We start from the raw sequence: 26,782 nt of genomic DNA, 5'->3' as shown, positions 1-26,782 counted from the left end.
TAGAAGGTCCAATGGTGTTGCGGGTTTGGATTTGAATTGTTCTGACATTGTAGCTTTATAAAAAATGATTAATAAAAGGTACAACTTTACAGGACTCATCTGTCAACAGCCTCATCTGCAGTGACACTTTGTTTATCTCTGAATTGAATCTAGCGCTTGATAAGAGTTTTGTATTTTCTGTTGCAACATTTATCAGAGGTAGACTAAATAATATGTGGAAAAACATGTTAAACTTTTAAAATTGTAGAGATTGTAATTGTCGACACAAGTTGAGCCCCATGGTTGTGAATTTAAAAAATATCCCAGGACAAGGGTTCAGCATCAGGTAAATGTGACATGGTGACAGTGGCAGATGTTGTGCATACTTAACTGACTGATTGTATTTTAATTTGAAAGGAAAGAACGTTAAAATGTACAAATTGGAATTTAAAATGTATTGTTTATATATATATATATTATTTGTGCATGACACAGCACGGATTAGAGAGATTTATTACTGACCATCTATCTGTTTCTTTATCATTGTACTTTGAATGGAAGCTGAGTTTATTATTTCCAAGTAGGGGGTTACTTTGAGTCAGTTTTTTTTTGTTGTTGAGGCAAAAGCTGCTTCATCATTTTGGAAAATACACACTCAAAAGATTCACAACATATATACAAATATAAATATATTTTTGTAAATTGCATTATAATATTACTATATGTGATGTAAGTCACCTAATTCAGACCCTTGAATAACCCAAATACAGGCAACGTGCCAAGAAACATCTAATTTAGGATTTATATTATTCTGCGCATTTATTAGGCCCTTCCTTTGTGAAACAAATAGGTGGGTTTAGCACCTTCCATCATGTGGCGGTCTCTCACATAGCAATCAGAGATTTTATTATAAAACAGCCAGGGAGCTCATTGTCTCTCACCCTTTACCTTTAAACTACAAAAAAATGTGTCAAACATTTTTACAAATAGCAACAGCATATTTCATGGTCTGCAGATGCGAGTACATGGGGAAGTCCAGAGTCTTTCTGATTATCACAAGGCTGCAATAAAACAGTTGCATCACGTGGACGTGATATCGATCTTAAGCAGAAAAAAATATTGCCTTTAGGAGCTTGGCTATCAGTGGATAATATCAGTCTATCCTTTTCCAGCCACAATGAAGAACGTGTTGTGGCTTGTGTGTCTGTGTGTCGTGTGTGTGTGTGAGTGTTGGAGCAGCGGGGGGAATGTGCAGGAGGGCTTCATGCTCCTTGCTGGCCCCCTGAACTCAAACAGCGAGGTGAATGATGCTTTTGACTGCAGTCATCCCATACCTCCTGGCTCTAGACAGTACTTTGAGCACCTCCAGAGCAGAGGGGTGACCCACTTCAAGGTGCCGCTGTCATGGGCTCAGCTTCTACCCACGGGCCTCCCCAGCCAGCCCCACCAGGCTGTGGTGACCTGTTACCAGACGTTGCTGAGACAGCTGCTGGAGTCGAGCCTTCAGCCTCTGGTTGTTCTTCACGGCTCCACTGTGCCGGAGGCTCTGAGGTCACGGTTTGGAGGCTGGGAGAGCCAGGAGCTGGTGGACATGTTTCAGCAGTACGCAGAGTTTGCCTTTCAGGAGTTTGGAGAGCTGGGAGAGTCATGGGTGACCCTGAGTGACCTAGGCGAGGCAAGGCGTGATTGGGAGCCTGCAGCTGCTCCGCGGACTCTGCTAAATATCCTGCAGCTCCACAGGAACATCTACAAGATCTACCATCAACAGTTTCCTGAAGAAGGTTGGTAAAGATAGGATTTACTGACTTAGTTTATATATTGTATTGTTGATACTTGAATTCATATTTGAATTTATTGACAGGAGAGCCCCCTGAGGTATTGCATCTCAAATAAAACAAGCAAACAAATGCAACATTACAGAAAAAAATTGACATTACACATTAAAAATGAGTAACGTTAGTATTGAAGCACTTTTCAAATTAAAAGCATTAACAGGTTGTTTTAAGATGAGAAACTGAAGATGTCCTGAGGAAGCAGAAAGTGTTGTTACTGTTTGTAATACTTAAATTGAACATCAATAATATTTTATTGTTGTCACACTTATTACGACATACTAAATAAGCTATGTGATACATTTCCTTTTCAATGTGTCTTGAGAATCAGCTGTTAAAACAATTATTTTATGGCCAACTGATACTGAAACCCTTCACCCCATTATATTACATGTGTGCTCAGATTCCATGTGTAGATTATCACGACTGTGTCAGTGATCAGTGGAGCTCAATAAAAGAAAAAAGGTCGATTTATGCAACGCTGAAAAGACACTGAAGTCTTCCACGTGACTCAGCAGGTGGTTAATCCAGTGTAAGTCCACACACGTGATCCATAAATTAAATTAATGATGACTTAATGCTCATATGTTGCAGGGAGACGTCTGTCAATTGGTTTGAGAGCTGGTGATGTGGAAATGATTCCTCAGGTTAAAGATACAACAGTAAGTTGCACCTTTCATCTTCCTACACATATTACCTTACCATTGTCATTTATATAATAAAAGTAAGGTCGTGTTGAATTTTATTTTGAAAGTAGTAAATCAAAATATAATACATGTTTTCAATACATGTGAAGATAGATACTTCATTGCGATGTATATTTATAAAAGGCTTCAGGAAACAGTAGTAAATGTATGAAAGATTTTTTTTCACATACTTATAGTAACACTACTGGATTAAATGTGTTCCTTCATGTAAAGCTTCCATGTCACACTAACCAGTATCGGTGTACATGGTGTATATTGTACGTAGTAATATTAGGTCTTGCAGTAATACTTTTATTTAGATATTTACCAGTCACAGGGTCAGTGTGTCTGTAACAGTGTTTAGAGTTAGTCTCTAATGTGTTACCTGCACAAGCAGTGTGTTTTTCATTGAGGGACATGAGTGTAATAACATATTGTTGTGTATCTCCCATTTGGAACAGATGGATTTCCTGTCAGTGCACATTGAATATAACTGTGGCTCAACGTCTAACTTTGCAGAGGAGATGAGGAGTTTACAGGTACAGTGATCAACACAAGGTGTTTCTTCTCAGTTTGCATTTCACATTACTCTACGACCACATGCATGTTATGTTATGTTGTAGATGTCCAGTGGGAACTTGCCTGTACTGATATACAAGATGACAGCTCGTGATTGTTCTTACAGTCAGTTCCAGCTCCTTGGCAATATCCTGCAAGGTAAGGCCATTACAGCTCAACTAATAGGCCTATTACTTTGTTATACAATTTTCAACTCTCACATATATATAGAAACAGAATCCAAGATAAGATAAACACAGCGGCTAGCCAAGGCTGCACAGTTGTAAACTGCAACATCGTAAACCTTTATTGTACAATAATCATAAAAGTTTACTCTCTTGTGGGTCATCATATGGCAGTGATTTGAATAAATTGTTCATGGTCCAGTAAAGGTTTTACAAGGACAATCATGACCAGCCTTTGGACTTTCTATTTATTAGTTTGTTCATTAAACTATTCAATAGCAGTTGATTACACAATCTGTCCGACAGTCATTGTTTAATGTAAAAACTGTCATGACAACTGAACTGTGGTTAGATGAGGAATTAGGCAGCATGAATTATGTGTTTGCTGTGGATTTTACTTGTGGCAAAAAAAAATTAAACATTTGAGGAACTGTATCAACTTAAATGTCAATCCCCCAAAAAATGTTATAACAAAAAGGGATTTTATTCTAATAGTTGCATATTTTATTAATTAACGTCTGTTGTGAACACCTCACAGTTCTGAACAACAATGAGCCAAACATTGTGGGATGTGACATGATGGACGTTCTGGGTAAGCTAGACATGCAGGATACTGAAACCAGGTAAGAGTTTGTGTGAACAATAATTTGATGATGCATATCTACTGCATATCTCTATGTTGTTCTGTGATTATCTCTTCTCCAAAAATGACAGCATTGCAGAATACACCGAGTCCAGAAGCAGTTATCACAGAGTGTGGCACAAGTTTGAGGCCCAGACGTCATCAGCGCGTGACCTTTTTCTCAAAGACTCCTTCCCTGCAGACTTCCAATGGGCCACGTCCAGTGAGTCCTTCAAGGTAGAAGGTGGCTGGTCAGAAGGGGGGAAGGGGGAGACCGTTTGGGATCGCTTTGGTCATGGAGGCCTGGCCTTTGAGAATCAGACAGCTGATCTGGCTTGTGACAGTTTCCACAAGGTGGATTATGATGTCTACCTCCTGCGAGGTCTCCATGTCAACACCTACCAGTTCTCCATCTCCTGGGCACGTATTTTCCCCTCAGGCCACAGAGGCGGCCAATCAGAGAAAGGGGCTCTCTACTATGACAAGCTGATCGATGCACTCATTGAGTCTGGCATACAACCTGTTGTCACTCTCTACCACTGGGATCTGCCTCAAGCACTCCAGGATCACGGTGGATGGAACAACACTTCCATCGTTGAAGCCTTCAAGGACTATGCAGACTTCTGCTTCTCCAGGTTTGGAGACAGGGTCAAGACTTGGAACACATTCAGTAGCCCCTGGGTGGTGAGCCATGCTGGCTATGGCACTGGTGAGCACCCCCCTGGTGTAAAGGATTATGTGGTTGCCTCCTATCAGGTGAATGTAAAGTCATTACTGTAATATAAATATATGCCTTTCCTATACATTTAGCTGATGGTTCTTTCCTCTTTGCAGGCCACTCACAATATACTCAAGTCTCATGCTGAGGCCTGGCATGTCTACAATGACAAGTACCGCATGAAACAAGGAGGAAAAGTGGGCATTGCATTGAATTCTGACTGGGCCGAGCCCCTGAACCCCTCCAGACCTGAAGACATAGTAGCTGCAGATCGCTACATGCAGTTCATGCTGGGCTGGTTTGCACATCCCATATTTGTAGACGGAGATTATCCTGCAACACTCAAGACTCAAATTGAAGATAAAAAAAGACTGTGTCCCAATTCTGAGCCTGCAAGGCTTCCAGTTTTCACTCCTGAAGACAGGAAGAGGATCCATGGAACAGCTGACTTTTTAGGGTTAAACCACTATACCTCCCGGTTGGTCAACAATAGTGATGGTGGCTGCACCGCTGGTCCTCAGGGGGTTGGTGATTTCCAGGCTTATGTGGATCCATCATGGTCCTCTACAGCTTCTGACTGGATATATTCAACACCATGGGGCCTCCGAAGGCTTCTAAACTACATTTCAACAGAATACTTGAATGTTACTAAAGTGCCTATCTACATAACTGGGAATGGGATGCCTACTGAGTACAGTGGGGACACTCTCAATGATACCAGCAGAATAGAGTACATGAGGAGTTACATCAATGAGGCCCTGAAAGGTATGCTGTAGGTAGTAGTCCATACTCTCATCTGTTTTGTTAGTATTTTAGGAACATCTTCGTACAAATCAATGGTTACGTGATAAATAATTACAAAATTATTGAGTTTGTGTCCTGTTCCCTGTAAATACTAAGAATAATAATAATAAGAAAACATTATATATGGTTGTGTGGCTCAGTGTCTCTATTCTCTCAACAGCTATACAACTGGATGGCGTAAATGTTCAGCGGTTTACTGTCCAGTCACTCATGGATGGTTTTGAGGGTCCACAAGGCTACAGTGAACGGTTTGGACTCCACCATGTCAACTTTGATCTACCTGACAGACCCAGGACTCCAAAGCAGTCTGCCTACTTTTACTCTGAAGTCATTGAGAAAAATGGTTTTGCTTCCAAGAAACAGTTCTTTCATGCGCCAGATATGTCAAATACGAAGTCAAATAAAGTTTCCTCAATGCCACCTTCCACAGTCCCATCACAAGCCAAGGATGTCTGGAGGAAATTCTCTAAACAAACCAATTTTCAGAGAAAGCTCTACCACTATGGTACCTTCCCACAAGGCTTCAGGTGGGGAGTATCATCATCAGCTTACCAGATTGAAGGTGGCTGGAATGCAGATGGGAAGAACTCCAGCATCTGGGATACATTCACCCAAGAACTTGGCAATATTCCTGGTACTGCCAATGGAGATGTGGCCTGTGACAGTTACCACAGACTTGATGAAGACCTCTACATGCTGCGAGCTCTGAGGGTGAAGTCGTACAGATTCTCTCTGTCCTGGTCCAGGATCTTTCCTGATGGTCGGCGTACCTCCCTGAACCAGAAAGGTGTTGACTACTACAATAGACTCATTGATGGTCTCCTAGCGTATAACATTACCCCCATGGTGACACTCTATCACTGGGACCTCCCTCAAGCTTTGCAGGACATTGGTGGATGGGACAATGTAGACATGATTCATATTTTTAATGACTTTTGTGACTTCTGCTTTGACAAGTTCGGAGACAGAGTAAAGTTTTGGATGACCTTCAACCAGCCTCAAACAATTGCATGGTCAGGATATGGACTTGGACAGATTCCACCAAATGTAAAAAATCCAGGAATTGCACCATACAGAGTTGCACACAACCTGATAAAAGCTCATGCCAGAGCCTACCACACATATGATGATAAGTATCGGACATCCCAAGGTGGACTAGTGTCCATTGCCCTCAATGCTGATTGGATAGAACCTAAAGATGTCACGGTTCCCAGAGAAGTGGTGGCTGCTGACCGCGCTCTGCAGTTCCAACTGGGCTGGTTTGCACACCCTATTTTCAAGAACGGGGACTATCCTGATGCAATGAAATGGCAAGTTGGAAACAAAAGTGAACTCCAAGGTCTTTCAGAGTCAAGACTTCCTTCCTTTACTGAAGAAGAAAAGAGCTTCATCCGGGGAACTGCTGACATTTTCTGCGTAAATCACTACACTACAAGGATTGCACGCCACGCTACATTGAGGCTCACACCTCATTCTTATGACTATGACAAGGATTTGATAGAAGCAGAGGAAAGTGATTCACCAACTACAGCCATCAGTAACCAGAGAGCTGTCGCATGGGGCTTGAGGAGACTCCTCAACTGGATCAAAGAGGAGTATGGAGATCCAGAGATTTACATTACTGAGAATGGAGTAGCTACAGAATCAAAGACAACTTGGGATGACTCTGCTCGAGTATTTTATTTCAAGACCTATATTGATGAGGCTCTTAAAGGTGAACCGGCATTAACACAGTTCTGAAGATAAATCTAAATGATTGTCATGACTGTTCAGATTTTTGCTAATTTATTGTGCTTGTGTGTATTTCGACAATAGCCCATGACCTAGATGGTGTGAAGGTGAAAGGATATGTAGCAGCATCTCTCATGGATTCTTTTGAGTGGCTTAACGGGTACACAATTGGATTTGGGTTACACCACGTGGACTTCACCAACCCAAACCGGCCAAGGACACCCAAGTACTCAGCTCATTTCTTCTACCAAGTCGTAAAGGACAATGGTTTCCCTACACCGGATGATGATAAGATGCTTTATGGACATTTCCGCAAGGATTTCATTTGGAGCACTGCAACAGCATCATACCAGGTAACTTTTAATCTGAATCCCCATCATTAATGCTTTATCAAGGAGGTCTTTGTCTACTTAAATCTCTGTTTTACCTCTACTGTTTCCAGATTGAAGGGGGGTGGAGAGCAGATGGAAAAGGCCTCAGCATTTGGGACAAGTTTGCTCACACTCCTCTCCGAGTGTTTAATGATGACGATGGGGACATAGCATGCGACAGTTACAATAAAGTAGAAGAGGATGTTGCTATATTGAGGCAACTTAAAGTGACCCATTATCGGTTCTCCATATCGTGGTCGAGGGTGCTTCCTGATGGCACCACCAAGCACGTCAATGAGGCTGGACTCAACTACTACCATAGACTGGTGGATGCACTGCTTGCTGCAAACATCCAACCTCATGTATGTGTAATTATTAACAATATCTCAAGAATGTTTTCAATATAAAATAGTAAAAAAAATAACTCTTTTCCGTCGTCAGATCACTCTCTTCCACTGGGATCTTCCGCAAGCACTGCAGGATATTAAGGGCTGGGAGAATGAAACTATTATTGACAAATTCAGAGACTATGCAGACCTCATCTTTAGCCGTCTTGGTCACAAAGTGAAATTTTGGATCACTATTAATGAGCCGTACAATGTCGCCAACATAGGCCACGGCTATGGAGCAGCTGCCCCAGGTATGTCTTAATGAAATGCTCTCCATCTTACATGCAACCTCTCACCGATGTTTGCTTGTTTTTTTGGTGAGGAAAAGTACTTTAAAATGTTCACACTTTTACTGCCACTTACATATTGTTGTACTGTCAGTAGAACAAGTGATAAGTTCATTAAGAAAACTAAAACGTGGCCAAGTTAAAGAATCTTTAGACCTTTAAAACCACAAAACATATACACTGCTAAAACCACAAAAAGCATATAACTTAAACTTGTATTACTCTGCGTGTCCAGGGATCAGTTTCCGACCAGGCACTTTGCCTTATATTGTGGGTCACAACCTGCTTAAAGCTCATGCTGAAGCCTGGCACCTCTACAATGACAAGTACCGAGCCAAACAGAAAGGAATTATCTCTATCACTATAAACTCCGACTGGTCAGAACCCAGGAATCCCTACAAGCAGGAGGACGTTGACGCTGCAAGACGTGTGGTGCAGGTACAGTTATTTCAAAAATGGTATAACTTTCAACATGTGTAAAGTCTCTAATAGCTGTGACTCTCTTTGCAGTTTTACATTGGCTGGTTTGCCCATCCTGTATTTAATGGAGACTACAGCAACATGATGAAGACAATCATTCGAGAGCGAAGCTTAGCAGCTGGTCTGCCGAAATCACGGTATTATAAACACTGTCAATTCTGAAAGGAAAATAATGTCAAGTTGTAATCTGTGGCAAAATGAGATGAAATAGGAAATTAGGAGGGACGTGGTGTTGGTGTAGTAAATTCAACTATTTCCCTTATTTTCTCTAGGCTACCTGAGTTCTCTCCTGAGGAGATTAGGAGAATCAAGGGTACCTATGATTATTTCGGGTTCAACCATTACACCACTGTGCTGGCGTTCCCTGTGGGTTACGGGAACCTTCAGCATTATGACGCTGACAGGTAAGCAGCACCCACAGTGCAGTCACCTCATGAGCTGCACTCTCACTCTGCACTATTTCATGAATAAAGCTTATAGAACAGTAATATTCACAAGATGGTTCAGTGAAAATTATTCATCTGCTTATTGTGCACTATATTCGATGTTCAGCACATGAATAAAAGATAAACAAATGATTGCTCTTCACAGGGGTGCAGGGACAATCGCTGATCGCACCTGGCTGGATTCAGGCTCATCGTGGCTGAAGGTGTCACCGTTTGGATTTAGGAGGATTTTAAACTTTATTAAGGAGGAGTATGGGAACCCACCTATCATCATCACTGAGAATGGCATGTCAGGGCGAGGGCCTATTGACCTGAATGATATTTACAGGAGCTACTACTATGAAAAATACATCAACCAGGCGCTGAAAGGTATAGAACTACAACTTTCATAAAATACAGGATGAAGTGAAACACTTACCAACAACTTTACAGTAAAGGTTGTTTGCGTCAGCATTTAAAATGGTGTTCAATTTGACCGTCTCTTTAAGCCAACTTGCTGGATGGTGTGGATATCCGGGGTTACACAGCTTGGTCGCTGATGGACAACCTAGAATGGGCAACTGGCTTTTCAGAGAGATTTGGCCTTTTCTACGTCAATCGATCGGACCCTGAGCTTTCTCGTGTGGCCAAGTCCTCTGTCGCCGCCTATTCCACTATCATCAACTGCAACGGATTCCCTGACCCGGCCTCAGGGCCCCATGAGTGTTTGAGCCCCGTGCCTGAAGGTAAACTGATGCCAGTTTTGATTACTTCTACACACATTGCACATTTTATTCATCCTGAGTTATTTGTATTCTTTTTTTTTCCAGTTATGTGTCTTGTCGTGTGTTCACTTCACTGAACAATATACAGAATCTACTTTGTAGTGTATTGTGTGATTGTCACAGACCAACGGAATAGTGTGACACGAGTTTTCAGATTTTATTGGAACCATTGGACGGATAGCTTAGCATAGTAGGCACAGACGCAGGCCTTATCAGTTTAAAAGCTTCTGTACAAAAACAAGTTACAGTTTTATAAACTAATGTGATTTCCTAGAACAAGAGCACTGACTTCCTGGAATCTTGTCAGAGTATTAAACAAGAGGTAGTTTCTAACCTTTGGACAGAGCCGGTGGAGCTGCTTCCTCATGCTTTCAGGATGTATGCCAAGCTAAAGCTAACCGCTGCTGGCTGTATAGTTTCATATTTAACTGAGCAGTGGTATTGGTCTGCTCCTCTAACTTTTAGAGACACGTGTGAAGTGTTTTTTCTTTTACGGAACATAACATGAAGTGATAGAAGGACTTTAGTTTTTTCTTTACGTAGAATCACACTGTCAAGCAATACATTCAAAATGAATACAATAACTTTGTGTGTGTTTTCTGCAGGGACGAGTGCTCCGATCACTGATGACAGGGTGAAATTCCTGGGTATGAATCTTTCTACCAGTGACGCTGAGACTGGACTCAACACCACATTCGCTCTCCTGGTTGTTGCCGTGTTTGGAGCTATTGGTTCATCTTTTTGCTTCTTTAGGGCAAGAAAACGCTCCAAGAAAGGACTGTAGCAGAAACTTTAAAAAGTGGAAAGGAAGTTTTAATTTTAAAGTTAAAGAATAAAAACTGTATCAGTAAAGGTCTAAGCTGCATCTTCATATTTGAAATAGTTGAAATATTTTTAGATATTTATTGCAGGCTTTCAAAAGAACTTAGATCTTTCATAAAAACATGATTAAACAAATGTATTTTATTTTGCTGTCATTCAATAATATATCCAATATTTTACTGCTGCTCTCACTACTCAATTATAAATCTGCAATTTTCCTATGATGCACATTATTTGATTCTCTGCTAAACTGATCCTGAACAATACACTGAATCTCATAACATCTGTCTGGGAGTTTGTTTTTATGGCAGCTTGGTTACAAATGTTTTGTATTCATCGTTTGTAGATGATTCAATCATTAAAGAAGTAAATGGTTGCAACGTCAGGCTCAGACTCACCTTTTCATTTGTATTCTACCAGGAGTAGATGTAGAACAACACATGTTCCACTTTCCAGCCTCTTTGACTTTCCAGCCCCCCCCCCTGTTAGAACCAGAAGCAACACAACCTCTGTAATACCTGCAGCAGGGATTGGTTCCTTCCTTGTTGCCACATCTATTTGTAGCGACTTCAAGAAAACAAACATGTCGCTGAGAGGCTGAGGTCGGGCCTAATAATCTCTATGACACGCTAATCAAAAACTATCGAAATATGTAAAAATGCGTTTTAACTTTTATTAAAATATAAGATTATCAACTTATTGGAACAAACGTATAGATTTAAGCAATCAAACGGAAAATATTGTATCGTAGCAAAGCAAAGCTTAGCATAGCGTAACAACAAATACAGTGTCCCCACTCACCCTCTCTCCACACAGGTTAACAGGTCCTTATATAAACTAAGACCCCCACCCATATCCTATGTGACCTACTTCCTGCCAAATGAATGTGATCACAAATAAATAACCTACTTACTGAAATATTCGAAGCTTGGATTTAAAAGCAGAAGCAGAACATTCTAGTCCCCTCCAACATTTTTAAACAAAGTATATGCTGAACACATAACACATCTTTCATTGTAAAACTAAAGATATTACAGCACAAATGAACTACTAGTGTGACTGGCAAGAAGCGGGACATGTGTTGTAGAGATGAGATGTTGAATTTGTTACGTTTGAAGAAAAATTCCAGCTGCTATTTATGGGCTGTTGGTCTGTTATTAGCTTTTTTACACTGTGTCCTCAGAAGCTGTACTTTTAACTGCAAACGGTGAAGTTGTTTTGCCCTGTAGTAATCACTACAATCCACTAGAGGTCACTGTAGATTCAAGTTGGCTCAGGAGAGGCTGCAGGAACATGATTTCTCTCTATCTGACAAACTCGAATCGGTAAATCATGGCAACTATTTATTATTTACCAAAAACTGTTGAATCATTTCAGAAATCTATTTTGTGAAATAACAAGCTAGCTTTTTATTGCACCATTTTAAGTCTTAAGAGTATTTGTCACAAATATAGTGTTTTAAGCAACTATATATCGGGCCCTTCACTCTATAGAAACGATTCTGTTCCATCACTTAAAGTTTGAAATGTATGCAAAATAATATAAAACAATAATAAAGTCAATACCTGGACCTGGAATATTTAAGCAAGTAAAGAAAAGATTCCGACACCATTGGAAAACTGGCATTTGCTGAAAATTTTTTATTTAAAAAAATTCTAACCACAAAGTACTATCAATACAAAACGTATAAAAAGTACAAAAAGCATAGGTCAAAAATAAGTTGAGATGACAATATTCGAGTTGGCACCAACGGCACTGTGGGCATGATCCAGAATAGAAAAAGTTGGCATCTTAGAGCGCATTCATGCAACTGAATTCACATTGAAATGATTACATCATTTACCACCCTTATTGAGACTCTGGAACAGTCGCAACACCGATCCAGACATCAGCACTTTCAGACATAGAACATGACGCACAGTATTTTCCCTTGTTTAACGATTACATTTGGGTTTGAAAAAAGAAGCACTTGCTGGTCAAAGATGATTTGAACCTATTAAAATAGATTGCATGTTGAGTTTTTAAAAAGACGTCGTTACTAACAAGACAGAAGCTGATGCACCGAACCGTTTTCAGAGTGCACCAGTCCGTCGGTTGAATAACACTTTGGGGAGCGAAGACGGCCGTGAATGTCGTTCTTTGACCAAAAGAAGAGGAGAAAAGGGTTGGCCACAGTGACAAGAGCCTATTTTCAATACCACAATATTCTATACTAGTACAAAAATAAAGAACAGTATCAAATACAAAGTTTAAAACAATACAATATCAAGAGTTACATGTTTTTCAAGCATTACCCAGGTTTGTTTATTCCTTTGGAGAAAGGCACCCCAAGTGTGTTCCAGTTACTTTACCAGGCACCAGACTTTGGGAATGTTGACTGGCCCAGTACCATCATTGTGGAAGAAAAACAAAAAAAAGACGACACACTTGAAAGAAACCTTCGTATGAACAAGTCTTCATCAGCACGACAAACATCCAGTACCTTTCTTTTTCTTTTAACGAGTGGTGCCTTGAACATTTATCTACAAGCACTCGCTGATTCAGTTCCTCCCAAAATCCTACAGTTTAAACATGTTTTGCACTACGACTGGTTTGGCCTTACAAAATGCCATCATGTGGAGTTCAAGTTTCGGTCTAAGGCAAACTTGAGATGCACTCACTGTGAACTTCCAACGGAGAAGAAACTCTTGAAAAAAGGACTAATAGCTCTAAGTCTCATTATAAAAACTATAAAATAAAAAAAAAGAGGAATAGCTGCCCTGAGGGAGAAGTTAACCTTAACCATTCTTGTTGCACGACGGTAGTTTGTTAGCACTTTGGATCTTCAGACAGGCTGGCGTCTCAAGTATTGCTGAGTTGAGACAACCATTCTCCTCCTCGTTCGACTCGATGCTCGACCACTGCTGGCCCGTAACACTGGAAGGCTTGAGCTGACTTCATCCACCTCAAGCAAGTTCATGACATCACACATGCGCCATTTGGTTCCCTTGTGTGCTCTCGCTGCTCCTGGTGTGAAGTGTTCAGCGGGTGACAACCTACGCACGGAGACCTGTGAACATAGAGATGGAGTCAGCTTTAGTTAAACAGTTTAGTTTGAGGGTTTATCACAATAAAGATTCAAGCTGACTTGTGGTTGGACCAAAATAAAAATCAATGAAAGGATAAAAAAAAAGGTAGAAACCATACCTTTCTCACATGTGCTGCTTTGCTTCTCCTGGGCGAAGTTTAATCTGTTCTGCTCGACTGCCGTGCCATTGGACTCTGGGCTGCTGCTGCGTGACGGGCTGTCGTTCTGGTAAGCCAGATCCAGGTGTTGCTGGGCAAGTTTTAGGTGTCTGCGCAGCCGTTCCAGCTCCCGTGACGAAGCCTCGTCCCCAAACGACTCGCGGCCCGAGTCCCCCAGGTTGTCCCTAAAGCCCATTTTTCCTGTTGGGTCCTTCTTCAGAACTGTGTTGTAGCCTGGAGGCGCAGATGGCTGGCGGCAGATGGAGGACCTCTGGCTAGCCAGAGCTGGGTGGCGGGGTGTGGCAGGCCTTGGTGCACAAAAGCAGTCGCGAATACCGCTGATGCCAAGGTGGAGGATCTCCAGCATGGTGAAGAGCAGACACAAGGCGCTGACGGCGTACATGATGAGCAGGAAGATTGTTTTCTCAGTAGGACGTGAGACGAAGCAATCAACTGTGTGCGGGCAGGGAGAGCGCGTGCATACATAGGACGGCACCACTTCTATCCCATAAAGGATGTACTGTCCAAACAGGAAGGAGACCTCAAAGATGGCACGTGATAGCAGCTGAAACACGTAAACCTTCATCAGACCATCTCTCTTGATGCGGCGGCGTCCATCGTGCTTTTTGCTGGGCTTCTCCACAACTTCCTTTTCCTTCTCAGGCTCAATCTCCTCCAGGATCATGGGGTCCTCTTCCCCGTTATCCTCTGCTTCCTCGTAGTCCCGGTTAGCACCGCGGCTCACTATGGGCATCCTCTTCCTGCTCCGGGGCAGGTAGTCCTCGTCCTCCATGCGGGCGATCTTATGCATAGCAAAGCCAAGGTACATGATGGTGGGGGTGGTGATCATAATCACCTGAAAGACCCAAAAGCGAATATGTGACAGCGGCGCAAATGCATCATAGCACACGTTCTCACAACCGGGTTGCTGTGTGTTGCACACAAATTTACTCTGTTCATCATAGTAGATGGACTCTCCCCCGACCGCCGTCAGCACGATGCGGAAGACGATGAGGAGGGTGAGCCAGATTTTTCCCACAAAAGTGGAATGATTGGAAATTTCATCCAGCAGACGTGTGAGGAAGCTCCAGCTCATTTTGCCTCTGGAACAGGAGGGAAACTCTCAAACCTGTGAAGAGACAGAAAATGTATTCAGGTGTCGGAAAGGAGGAAGGCAATGACAATGAGAGACATAAAATATTAACACAACTTTTCGTAATAACACAAAAAAAGTTCAAGGCCACATGTAGGATTGGATTGTTAGTAAACAAAAAGCGATTTTAAATAAAACAGCATAATAAAAGAATCCCGCTGCAAAACCTTTGGGTGCCTGTGGCATAATTTCTTTGTGGTGCCAGAGCTTGATTATATCTAAGGGGACTGTTGGGGCTCGGCAGAGGCATGTGCCATTCAAGGTATTTTTGTTTTGACTTCTTGTTATTGGACCACCGAGCCACAAGGTGGAGCAGTTGTTTCACTGTTACCTAGAGACATCTGGAACAATCCTCTGATTTATGAAGGGGGAATGCAGAGATCCCAGAGGTCTCAGTAGATGCTATCAGCCAGTCCCTAAACCAAAGCTAATCCAAGGACTGTGGAATGAGGACATGTTCTACAAAGACAGTGAGGACAGAGCATGAGACAGAGCTTCTATTCTAATACACTAAACTTAACCATGGTTTTCTGATCTTATTCCATTTCAGAATAGCAACATTGTCGATCCATCAATCCATATGATAATTCTAGTCTCGCCTGAGGATTTTACATCCTCGAACCAACGTCACATTCATCCTGATTGTCGGGTTGAATAATCTGAGTGAGCCACAGTAAAGAGCCGACTGCACTACAGAGGCAACAAAGAGCTGCTGTGGTTTCACACCATCTGAGAACTGTCTCATAACTTCTGCTGAGTAATTAGCCAGTACTAATAAAATATACTGCCATGGTTGTGTTAAGCACCAAAACAGTTACTGGAAAGCTGAAATATACCGTTCCAGCCCACACCTGAAGGGCTCAGAGCTGTTGCAGTCCTAGTGAAAATGATTGGCACCTTCTGAAGTTAAAGAGCTGTACATTATTAAAATATCTTCAGGACATAAATGCAAATCAACCAGTTTCACTTAATCCTTTTCCCCCATGACAATCATTGGCATCTTTGACTAGTATTTTGGTTGTGGATCCTTCGACAGCCTCCAAACATTCCTAATAGCGATGTAAAACCTTTATGTCAGCTGGTCAACTCCTCTAATGTCACATGTTCATGCTCTGTTTGTCAGCAGGACTCCTTTTCCCCCTTGATGGGATTTAGGTCAGGACTCCTACCAGTCCCTCCTTTCATTCGTGCTGCTGGGTGTGTGCCGTGTTAGTTTTGAAACTCATCGCTGTTTCTACGTTTACACAACAGGAAAAAAAAGGTGTTTGAGAGCCTGAACGTTAAGGAAGTCTAGAAACGCTGCTGGCCGTGTGTTAGTGTGGACCGGCAGAAACGATGTTTTCAAACGATGTCACTAGCATTCACTTCCTACATAAGACTTCCTGGGTCTTATCAGTTGACTACCAGCAGTGAATGAAAAATGCCAGAGCTTGATGTCAGTTAACAGTTCCACCTCATTGGTCCGAATACAAAATTCCTCGAAATATTATTCACCACTGTTTTTTGATTGTAGTATTTCCTGTAACTAAGCAACCAACTCCAGAGTAGACAATCTGCTTCCTGACACACACGCCCAGTGAATAGTCACTACATGTCCCTTTTTTGGCAAATTTCCATGGACACAGATTACAGCACACAGAGCTAAAAAGCACATGTACATCCAGATCATCGTCGCTTTAAAAACAAAACATTCATGTGGATGTAGCCAGGAAAAGATTTCTCTGAACTCATCTTCCTGTTGATAGAATCAAAGCCTCCAGTAACAGGGCAGGAAAGCCGCCCGACAAAAAGGACTGAACCTCCATGTTTTACTGTGTAGTGGTTTTTTCCTACGTGGAGGATTCACCATTGTGCAATCTTTTTCTTCAATAACAGAAACTTTCGCCAAATATTCTGGTTTCATAAAATTGGTTTGTTAACATTTCTTTTATGAGGATATTAATACTTAATTTTGACCATGCACATTGTTTTTAAGTCTTGAATTTGAAGCAAAAGATACCTCCCATTATTTCAAGTTTTTTTGTTGTGTTGCTTTCCCCTCCACAACATGTGGCTGGACTCTATTTTCAATAGTTCAATTGTCTCTGATAATTCCTGCGTTGCCAACACTGGAGGTCAAGCAGGAGCTAAAGAGCTGAAGCAACAATGGTTTATCTTTTATACAAAAACAGTCTTACCACACCCATCAGGCTTTAAATTATTCAATATATCTACCTTCAATTTTACACAATTCGTATTACTCACAAGGTGTAAACTTACAGTTCGATTACCATCCTTTAATGATACAGAACATCCAGACTAAATTAAATATCATTACAGCACAAACAGGAAAGTTGTGGGGTTCTATAAGAACAGAATCCTTTTAACTGCGTTTAGCCAAATTATTTACCAAACTGAAACCAAATGACAATTGGTGGCTGTTTTTTTGTTTTTACACGACAACACAAATGTCAGTTTTCTGTTCTGAAAACAGTAGCTACGTTACTGCAGCCACAGTGTATAGGACGCAAAGTGAACAGTCTGTAAATATAACTTTTAGTTACATCATTTCATTGTGACATCAGGTCACCAACAGAACTAAAAAGTCCCGGATGGTCAGATTTGCTTTCTGACTTCAGTTTAGCAGCAGCCTTGTCCTCCCGTGTCTGGAGATTTCCCAGACGAGCTGTACAAACACACCCACATCGTGCTGTGGTCAGCAAGATGTGCGGAGGTGAGCCCAAGGCTCTGTAATGCCTGTGTCAACACAGCGCAGAGATGGACCGGACAGTTAACCCCCACATTGTTAAACGTTTCCAAGGACTAGATCAACCGTGCAGTTTTCACAATATTGCTGTTTGGTCTTACAATTAAAAGTTACAGAGAAATACATTTCTACTTATCCTATTTATAATAACATTTCTTTAATGGTGTTAATGATAGATTAAAAACTGAACTATAATACTCTAATGGATCGAATCAGGCAGAAGTGATTGGGTACCGTTCAACAGTATGTGCACAATGTTCACATTTAATGACTTGTAAGACCATTTTAAGGCCTCTAAAAGGAAATAGCGTTATTTTAGGCCATAAGTGAAAAGTGCTGAATATGGTCACATTGGTGGTGGGCCCTGGAGGCTTAGTTTGACTGGTCACAGTTAACGCAACAGCTAAACTAAACAGTAGAAGCAGCGAATGGCAGACAGTGGGTATCAGTATAGCGCTTGTGCTTTCTGTGCTCATTCCCAAATCCAGTGCTTTACATCAAACTGCTCCAAGTTTAAATGTTCTGCAACAAAGTTCTCAACCTCCTCCTAGGAATCTGTGGTTTGTTTCAGCCAACTCACAGGATTTGTCATCTTCCAACAACTTCTCTTTAAATTTGCATTTAGCTAGTGTCAAGGCTCCATAGACAACAGGCAACATGACTAGGGGATCTTCTCTTGCTCACAAAATCTAATTTAATGCTTTCCCCCGTACAATTATACATTGACATATTTTTAGACTTTGAATATCCTCAACAGACATTTTAAAAAGGACCCACAGAGAAAGAAAGTCTCCTGATCAAGCAGAGGGCGATCACTGCCAGCTTGACCTATTGCATGCCCTTTAGACTACACCCCCCCACCCCCCAAGAAAACTTGTGCCAGTGCGAACGAGTCCACTCCACAAAAATATATTCGAAACAATTGTGGATCATGTCAATAATGGGGACCCTAGTTCAAAGTTTGTAACATGAAACCACTGAGAATCCAGCAGGGAGGCTTGATAAAAGCTGTACTGGTGACTCCCTGGTGTGCAGGGGGGGGGTTACTGTATGAATATGTAAATTCTACTTTATAATTCAAATTTGGATGAAACCATCCTTCTATAAATAAAAGGTTTAGCATGAAGCACAAAAGGTTTCCATTGTGCAGCAGCAGCAGCCGTTCGGCTGTAAGACAACTCAAACATGTCACCTTCATGACTGTGGCTGTTTTATCAGACTCTCTGATGAGATCATTGATTTTTTTAATTCTGTGGTGATTAAGAGTTCACATTCTGTCTGTAATGCGTGTTACATGTAAAAACGCACACAGAAAGGGGAGGGGGGGGGGATAAGATTGTTTATCAGGCTCTATTATCCCGTTGATATGTTGTCTTCACCAGGAATGTCAGTATGCAGTGAAACTTATTTAAGCACATGATTCCCCTCAAATCGCTCCTTGGTAGATGCCCTGTTTAAGACGTATGTTTGTGTCTTTTCTGCAAACCGGTGGCTGCCGCTGACATTATACTTCCATGTGCGGTTTCTGCACAGCTGCTTTTATGCAGCTATATCCTGCATGCCAACGGTTACACCTCAACATATTTCATGTATGACATCTTTACTGCCAGGTTTCAAGACAAAGTTCAACACCTAGACCCCGCTTAGTGAAGGCTGCTGAGTTTGAGGAGTTGCTCCAAATGAAATGTTCTTAAGGGCGTGTGTGTTTTAATGCAAATGCTCCAATTCAGTTACTCTGGACATTTTCCAGAGATTTTCCAGCCAGCCCACCAGTAAAATATCCAGGAAATTCATAGCGAGAAAGTGCGCAATGTAACGTTTCTACACACATGACAGACGTGAAATTGGTAGTAAACTTCACTCTTGTTGATTTTAAGTAAGCGTTCAATTGCTTGTAGTAAACAAAAATAACCAACAAACATTATGGCCGAGTCACTAGCCTCTTCTCGAGTTTGCAAGTGCGTCACAGATTTCCTACAATCACTCTCTACTCTGCGAGAATCAGATACAGCTAAAGAATCTATAACTCCGGCCTTACAATCATTATCATTCTTATACAATAAGTGTTTTGGTCCCCTCTGTAGTCAAGTGTTCCTGGTGGCATCATACTAACTTTCTTTCTGTCAACAGAATTGGTTTAAACATGAGCTGTCACAGAGGAAGTGCAGAGTTTGCCACCAACATATTGTTTGGGGTAGATTCACATAATGAAAAACAACCCAACAAAATGAACAGATAACACACTTTGCTAGCTCATATTTCAACTTACGCAATGGCTTGCTCAAATAAGCAGCAGGCTTTGGTTGTATGTGTATATGTATGTGTGTGTGTTCGCCATGTTTGGTCTTGGGTTAGCTGCTAACCACACCTGACAACAAATGACTTCAAGGTTTTCCCTTTAATTATAAGGCTTTATAAGACTGGGCATTTTTGAGCACCGCCTTAACTGAATGAAGGGGGGGGGACTATACTGAGAGATCTAAGCCTCTCTGGAGGGAGCACAAGTATACGTCCAATTATAAGACAGTATTTTTTACTGAAACTTAGGGTTTAAAAATGCAGATTGTGTTAAATTTCACTGTAGTTTTTTTACAGAGTGTTGCATTATGGGTCAGTTGTAGCATTTAAGTGGCTAGGCCAATGAGTTCATCTATAGTGAACTAAACCGCCTGTTAAGAGCGTCTCGTTAGTTCGATTTAACCTGAAAGCTGGTGGAAAAGGTTTAAGATTAAATTCCCTCTTAGCATCTCCCAATATCTTAACTGCAGAAATTGAAGTGGCAAAACAAAAACTGCCAAGAATTACATCTGTCACGGATGAAGAGCTGAGGAGGACTGAAGTCTGAAAAGCGTTAGCCCTCCGAGAAAATGATAATGCGAAGGAATCGACTCGCTACAGCGGCTCAGTCAGCTGACTAGACGGAGGCCAAGTGCTGGGAGAGTAAGCGGTCTACAGTTTATTTTACTATCCCTCACAAAAGGCATGAAAGATAACTTCAGGACATGGCACAAATCATATTACAAATTTTGTTTTTATACATATTGTAACTATAATGGTCAAACATTTAGTAAACATAAATGCTGTAGGTTTAGGCTGGAAGATATAGATTAAAGAAGAGAATATCCATCGATATCAATAATTATCCCGAAACAAGTCACGTTATTTTTTATTTAGTGTAAAGGCTGATCTTTGCTCATGTGACACCGGCTGTGAGTGAAGTTTTTGATTTAAACTCTTCTCTATGAGGAGAATGACAAACATTTCACAACTCTGCAGTAAATCTAATTATATGCAATACCTCCTTATTTTTCTTACACAATGAATAAGCAATTCATCAATGTAAATCGAACCGTTGCAATATTGAGATAATTATTTATATGTATTTCTTGTTGTTGGTATCGTGCAGTCCAGGCACAGATGGTCAGTTGATGACACCTCGAATAAAATAAGTTTAGAAGATGGTGTTGTAAGAGTTGTTCTGTAACTAAAGTTAAATATTTCAGCTTGATTGTAACTAAATGGATACAAAGCAAACCGATTCTGGCAATTCCACACAAAACAGCCAACTTTTCTTTACCCGACAATGGATTCTTGATTATATTGAACTGGTAGATTTTCTCTTTCTCATGAATCCCTAAAGTTTGGCTATAAAAAAAAAACCAAAAAAACATATAAAGTCTCTCAAACATTTAGTATTTCTTTACTTCCTTGTTACACGGGCCATTGCATATACAGCAATACTGCTATGGCTACAATAAACTCATATTGGTCTGGTCAGTTTACTGGTGTGACACTTCCAAACAAAATATATTTAACTTAACTTTGAAGATATTATACAATGAGACCATCTTGATGCTTGTGGATTACCAGATATGTTAGTCTGTGACGGATATTGATGAATTGCACAACAAACAAACAAGCTAATCGCCCCCACTCGTTTCCGTCTGGTAAGACACAACTTTCCACCCTGAAGAAATGACCAGGCCTTTTCTCCTCCTGTCTATCTACTCAGACACTCCCTGTCAATCTGCAGCACTTCAGAGAAATCCACAGTCAGGAGAGTTTCCACGACGAGAACAGAGAGGCTTTTGTGGCCCTCTCACATCTGGGGGGTTATCCCTCATATATCCCACAAGCCCTTGGGGCTGAGAGGCCCCAATGTGCCGGAGGGAAAAGCCAAATGAAGAAATAAAAACCAGCATGAGTCCAATCTGAGGATCGAGCTCCACTGAGTAAAAAAAAAAATGGTGAAGCTGGGGGGGGAAATAAAATTCATCCGGCCCTCAACCATCAACAATACAAATCAACCTGAATGCACATGTGGCTGTGTCCACTTCTGGAGTAGAAACTAAACATGCACACAGGAAATAATTGTTGCTTCGTTAAAGCACAATTCATTAATGCACTCTGATATTAAATACAATTTTAAAATGATCCTGTTTAATGTGGAAGCTGAATAAAAACAGTGAAACCGCCTCCTCGTGGCTCTGGGCTGGACGTCACCACGGTGCTGCACATGCTGCAGCCAACATGTTGTGGACGCACAGGGACTGAACGTGCAGGTGGGAACTGAGCGGTTCTGTTTGGACTCATCCAGAGATGAGAAGTTAAACTGTGTGTAGCTAAAAATCACAATATGGGAGGTTTAACACGCAGGTGACGGGAACTTTAAGAAGGGAAATAAGGAACGAGCCCTGTTCGTTCCTCCATCACCGCAGTCAAGCTTCACGCAAACATTTTTTTTTAATCTAGAAAACACTTCGCACACCGGCACGTTTAAATGGCGCAAATTACGAGAAAATGTTGAGCCGGTGTGAACGAGACCACGCAACGCCAATTTTCGTGCTTTAACTAGTGCCCCCTGCCGGCCGCCTGTGCGCGCAAACTCCACTGCGTACAAACCGAACATCTTCTGACGCAGCATGCTGTCAGAGGTCTGATTAACGGGTTAAAAAAACAAAACAAGCAACAATGCGATGCTACACAATACCTCAAAGTTAAACACGCAAGTTTAGCCGATGAAGCTAAAGAAGCTGCGGGATGCCGCCGCCACGCAACGGCTGCGTGTTGTGTTTTTTTTTTTTTACCTTCAGTCGCGATGCTCGTCTCCTCTCTGCTGAAACTTGCTCTTTAAATTCGGGGAGCCCCTCTTCTTCTTCTTCTTCTCCTCCTTCTCCTTCTCCTTCTCGGTTAAAAGAAAAGCCCTCCCGCTCCGATATCAAGCCATCCAGGGGGGGAGGTGTTTGTGCTCTGTCTCCCGTGCGAGGAGCTCCGTGTCCGGCTCCAGTTGCGTGGTGTACTGCGGGGTGAGGACAAAGACTGTTCCCAAATCCCCCCCTTTTTCTCTTTTCTCCTCCTCCCAGTTTACAGGCTCCCCACCCCCTTGTCTCCAGTGGAGGGAAGCGCCAGCATTCCTGACGCAATCCCCCCCCCCCCACCCCTTCTCTGTTAACTTTGCCCTGGACCCGGAGACTGAGAACAAGTCCGTCTGTGACACAATAATAGTAATAATACACGCGTCCAGTCTGTGCTGCAGAGAAGATGTAGGCCTTTGTATTGATATGTTACATGGTTTTAATATATATAAGGAAAACACACCGAGCGGTTGAATCACACGTCCACTTTCAGGCAAAGAAAGAATCCACATTTAAATGTGTATCACTGGTTCTATGTTGAAGGAGGATCTCTCGTCAGAAACCGGAGTGAATGTATGTTGAAGGGATAGTTCACCAAAAAAATGAAAATTCACTCATTGTCTACTCCGCACTATGCAGATGGAGGTGGTGGGTGAAAGTGTTTGAGTCCACAAAACACCTTTGGAGTCTCAGGGGTAAACAGTGCAGCAGCCAAATACAGTACAATTAAAGTGACGTCTTCAAACGTAATAAAACAACAGAAAAAAGCATAAAATGCCTCCAAACTGCTCCCAACATTCAAATCGACTTAAGGAAGGCATCATTTACACCATGTTTTTAGCCTTAATGTCCTCGGATATCCTCCCATGGAGTCGTGTTCACATTCGCACGCACACACTGAACACAAGCTCTCGCCCAAGGGTCTGGTAGCGGACATTTAGGCTTAAAACTTGGCGTAAATGATGCCTTTTTGAGTCAAATTTGAATGTCGGGGCTTGCGGACACTTGGATGACATCACAGGAGCAGAATGGAGGCGTTTAACGTTTCTTTGTTTGGTTGTTTTTTTTTATGTTTGAAGACGTGGTCACCAGTTACTGTAATTGTTTTGGATTCTGCTGCAACACTGTTTACCCCTGAAGCTCCAAAAGTGTTTTGTGGACTCGAACACTTCCCCCACCTCCTCCATCGGCATAGTGGTGAGTGGATAATGAGTTAATTTTCATTTTTCTGTGAACAGTTGGATGGGATAAGATGAATCTAATGGCTCTCAGTACAGCTCCCACCTCTGCCAATGCCCGGCAGTCACCCTAAGAAACCTCATTTAAATCCACTAGACCTGGATTTTCATTTGGATCTGCACCAAATTGCACACACTCATAAATATCAGGCCCCTAAAAATGACAGATTTTTTTCCATCAAGATCCATAGATTACTCCCAAGAGGAATCAGTGAATATCTAAACAAACCCAACCCAATCTCATAGTTAAAGAAAGGGATAAAAAAAAAAAAAAGAGTTCCCAGATTCACATCAAACTGTATTTCTTCACTGCATATTCACCAATACTGTTATAGCTACAATTAGCTGCTATTGGCCAGTTTACCAGCCTGACACATTGGACGTCCAAACAAAATATTTCAAACTTATTCAATGATTACATCTTGATGCTTCTTGCATTGCCAACTTAGATGTTAAGTTTTTGTCTAATATTGATGAATTGCATAGAAAAGAAACATGCCTGATCCGTGAATAATTCCCTGACAAATTGGTGAATATGCAAAAAAAGAATGAATTCTTTGTTGCCCCATGTCCCGCCCCTTCCACAACTTTCATGAAAATCTGTTCCGCAGTTTTTTCATTATTCAGCCAACAAACCAACAAACCAACCAACCAACAAATAAACCCTTGTTTTCTGTAAGTATGGCATCCATTGGAGGGGCATTTCACAATGTCGGAGCCATGCACAGCCACCATTTGTTATTTTATTTTGTATCTATACAGTGAGAAGTGTTGCTCCAGTCGGGTCAAAGCTGTTGGGGATGTGTGGAGCAGCACACAACCCTGCTGATAGCGGCGTGTTCCCTCATCCTGCTCGTGCACATGTTCGGAAGTTGTAGACATCGTGAGGCCCCTTCCTCCGTGTCGCACTTTCTTTGCCAAGAGCCGCACGTGCATTTCCTCAGCCCCCCCCCGCCACCCCCGCTCAGCATCTCTTTGAAGCTCTCTCCTACACTTCATATTGTTCATTATAGAAGACAAAAGGGGAGTGTGCACTATTTATGTCCCACATTAGGGCTAAAAGGGGTCTGGAGCAGCTAGTGGCATGAATCACAGAGTGAGGGGTCTAAAGTCAGCACAAGGTTCACTCATTCCTCTGAGGAAATAAAGTGGTATTATTATCTGTGGCATACACCTCACACTCAGTCAAAGGTGACACAAAGCATTTGCATTTTCAACAGGCTTGTGCTGCACTTTTCACCAGAAGTGACTAAAATGAGATTCTCCAGTCAGAATTAGTCTCCTGCGGTATCCACTCAGATTGAATGATCCCATTGTTCTTCCCAGATCTCCAGACATGACAGTCTCCACTGCTTACCTCTCCAAAACTAAAACAGGCCGACAAACCAGATCATCTTCACTTCTTCCACACGTAGCTTGTTGTGAACGGGGTGCAAGGCTCAGGGGACTACCGTGCTTTGCCTCATCTTTTTTCAGTGGTTGGCAAAGGTGCATTCAAAGCGGCGGTTATTGCTTAATATCTGCCACAAACAGCAGGTCAGTGAAGGAATGCAATGCCCTTCCCCCTTCTCAGGGAGCAGCGGAGCTCTATTGTGAACCACAAGCGTGCTTGTATTCATTGGGGGCAACGCGGGGAGCCCCCTGGTAAACCAGAGCCCGAATGAAGGAGCAAAAATAATCTGGAGACTGAACAGCCCCGGCCTCGTGGCTCCTTCAGAGTGAAGTCACTTCTCTTGATGCTAACACAGAATACATCAGTGTGTTTGCATGTGGACTCACTCCTCAGGTATTCCTGACTTTTGGTCTGGATTGTGAGTAACTGTAGTTGGTGTTTGTTCTGAATACACTCACTTATGAGCAACCACTGGGATAAACATCACAGGTTATCTTGTCTAGTTTGCAAAGGACTTCATTATTCTAACCGTGAACGAACCACGGCTGTTCTTCCTTGGCTTCATATTAAAAGAGGATCACAGTGCAGACAGTGCTATGGTGTCGTTTTCAGGACAGGATATTCTGCGGGGCCACATTTCAAACCGGAGAGGTACTGGATCTCCTGACAGATATACAATATATTGACCCAGTCGGTACCCAGATGGATGGGTTGAGATGAATTTAATGGCACTCAGAACAGCGCCTATCTGCCAACACCCAGCAGTCTCCTTTACAAACCTCATTTAAATCCACCAGACCGGGACTTGTATATGGATCTGCACCAAATTGCACACACTCATAGATATCAGTCCTTTACATGTCTCATGTGTCATCAAGATTCATAAATGATCCCTGGGCAATTTGTGAATATATAAAAAAAGAATAACATTCATAACATCTGCCCATTTTTCTGGATCCACACCAATATTTGATGGGTTCTTTCTTGGCCCATGTCCAATCCTTCCACCAACTTTTCATGGACATCCTTTAAATAGTTTTGCTTAATCCTGCTGACAAAAACAACAAACCAACGGACGGAGGAGAAACATCCTTGGATCATTTGTTTGTCTTTGTTTGACCCAAATTAAACCATTTCAAACTAGAATGGCACTCGGGAGAGCATGTACACATTTACACACACAGCATTTACCAGTCCCCTGAATGTGGCTGACACTTT

The 26,782-nt window shown here is 41.9% G+C and overlaps 2 protein-coding genes across 3 annotated transcripts; one reads left to right on the top strand and one right to left on the bottom strand.

Moving 5' to 3' along the window:
* The first annotated feature begins 1,156 nt into the window (after positions 1 to 1,156).
* On the top strand, positions 1,157 to 11,045 carry LOC117755058 (lactase-phlorizin hydrolase-like). Its single transcript, XM_034574554.1, has 17 exons — positions 1,157 to 1,760; positions 2,406 to 2,473; positions 2,959 to 3,036; positions 3,121 to 3,214; positions 3,779 to 3,863; positions 3,955 to 4,618; positions 4,697 to 5,345; positions 5,545 to 7,098; positions 7,200 to 7,468; positions 7,558 to 7,848; positions 7,928 to 8,126; positions 8,398 to 8,600; positions 8,673 to 8,779; positions 8,915 to 9,046; positions 9,234 to 9,457; positions 9,577 to 9,813; positions 10,458 to 11,045. Exons 1-17 carry the CDS (start codon positions 1,157 to 1,159, stop codon positions 10,634 to 10,636), a joined length of 5,637 nt encoding a protein of 1,878 aa, XP_034430445.1. The 3' UTR covers positions 10,637 to 11,045.
* Positions 11,046 to 12,294: 1,249 nt separating this feature from the next.
* Positions 12,295 to 23,325, bottom strand: cx43.4 (connexin 43.4). 2 transcript variants are annotated; one of them, XM_034574555.1, is made up of 3 exons: positions 22,886 to 23,325; positions 13,861 to 15,028; positions 12,295 to 13,723 (listed from the first exon to the last, which is right to left on the bottom strand). In XM_034574555.1, exons 2-3 carry the CDS (start codon positions 14,993 to 14,995, stop codon positions 13,710 to 13,712), a joined length of 1,149 nt encoding a protein of 382 aa, XP_034430446.1. In that variant the 5' UTR covers positions 14,996 to 15,028; positions 22,886 to 23,325; the 3' UTR covers positions 12,295 to 13,709. The 2 variants fall into 2 exon arrangements, with proteins under 2 accessions (XP_034430446.1, XP_034430447.1); XM_034574556.1 differs by lacking the exon at positions 22,886 to 23,325 and adding an exon at positions 22,392 to 22,769 and having other exon boundaries at positions 13,173 to 13,723.
* Positions 23,326 to 26,782: the final 3,457 nt, after the last annotated feature.

Source organism: Hippoglossus hippoglossus, chromosome 21 (genome assembly GCF_009819705.1).
Source record: "Hippoglossus hippoglossus isolate fHipHip1 chromosome 21, fHipHip1.pri, whole genome shotgun sequence".
In the NCBI taxonomy this organism is placed as follows: Eukaryota; Metazoa; Chordata; class Actinopteri; order Pleuronectiformes; family Pleuronectidae; genus Hippoglossus; species Hippoglossus hippoglossus.
This window is presented reverse-complemented; position numbering and strand designations above follow the sequence as displayed.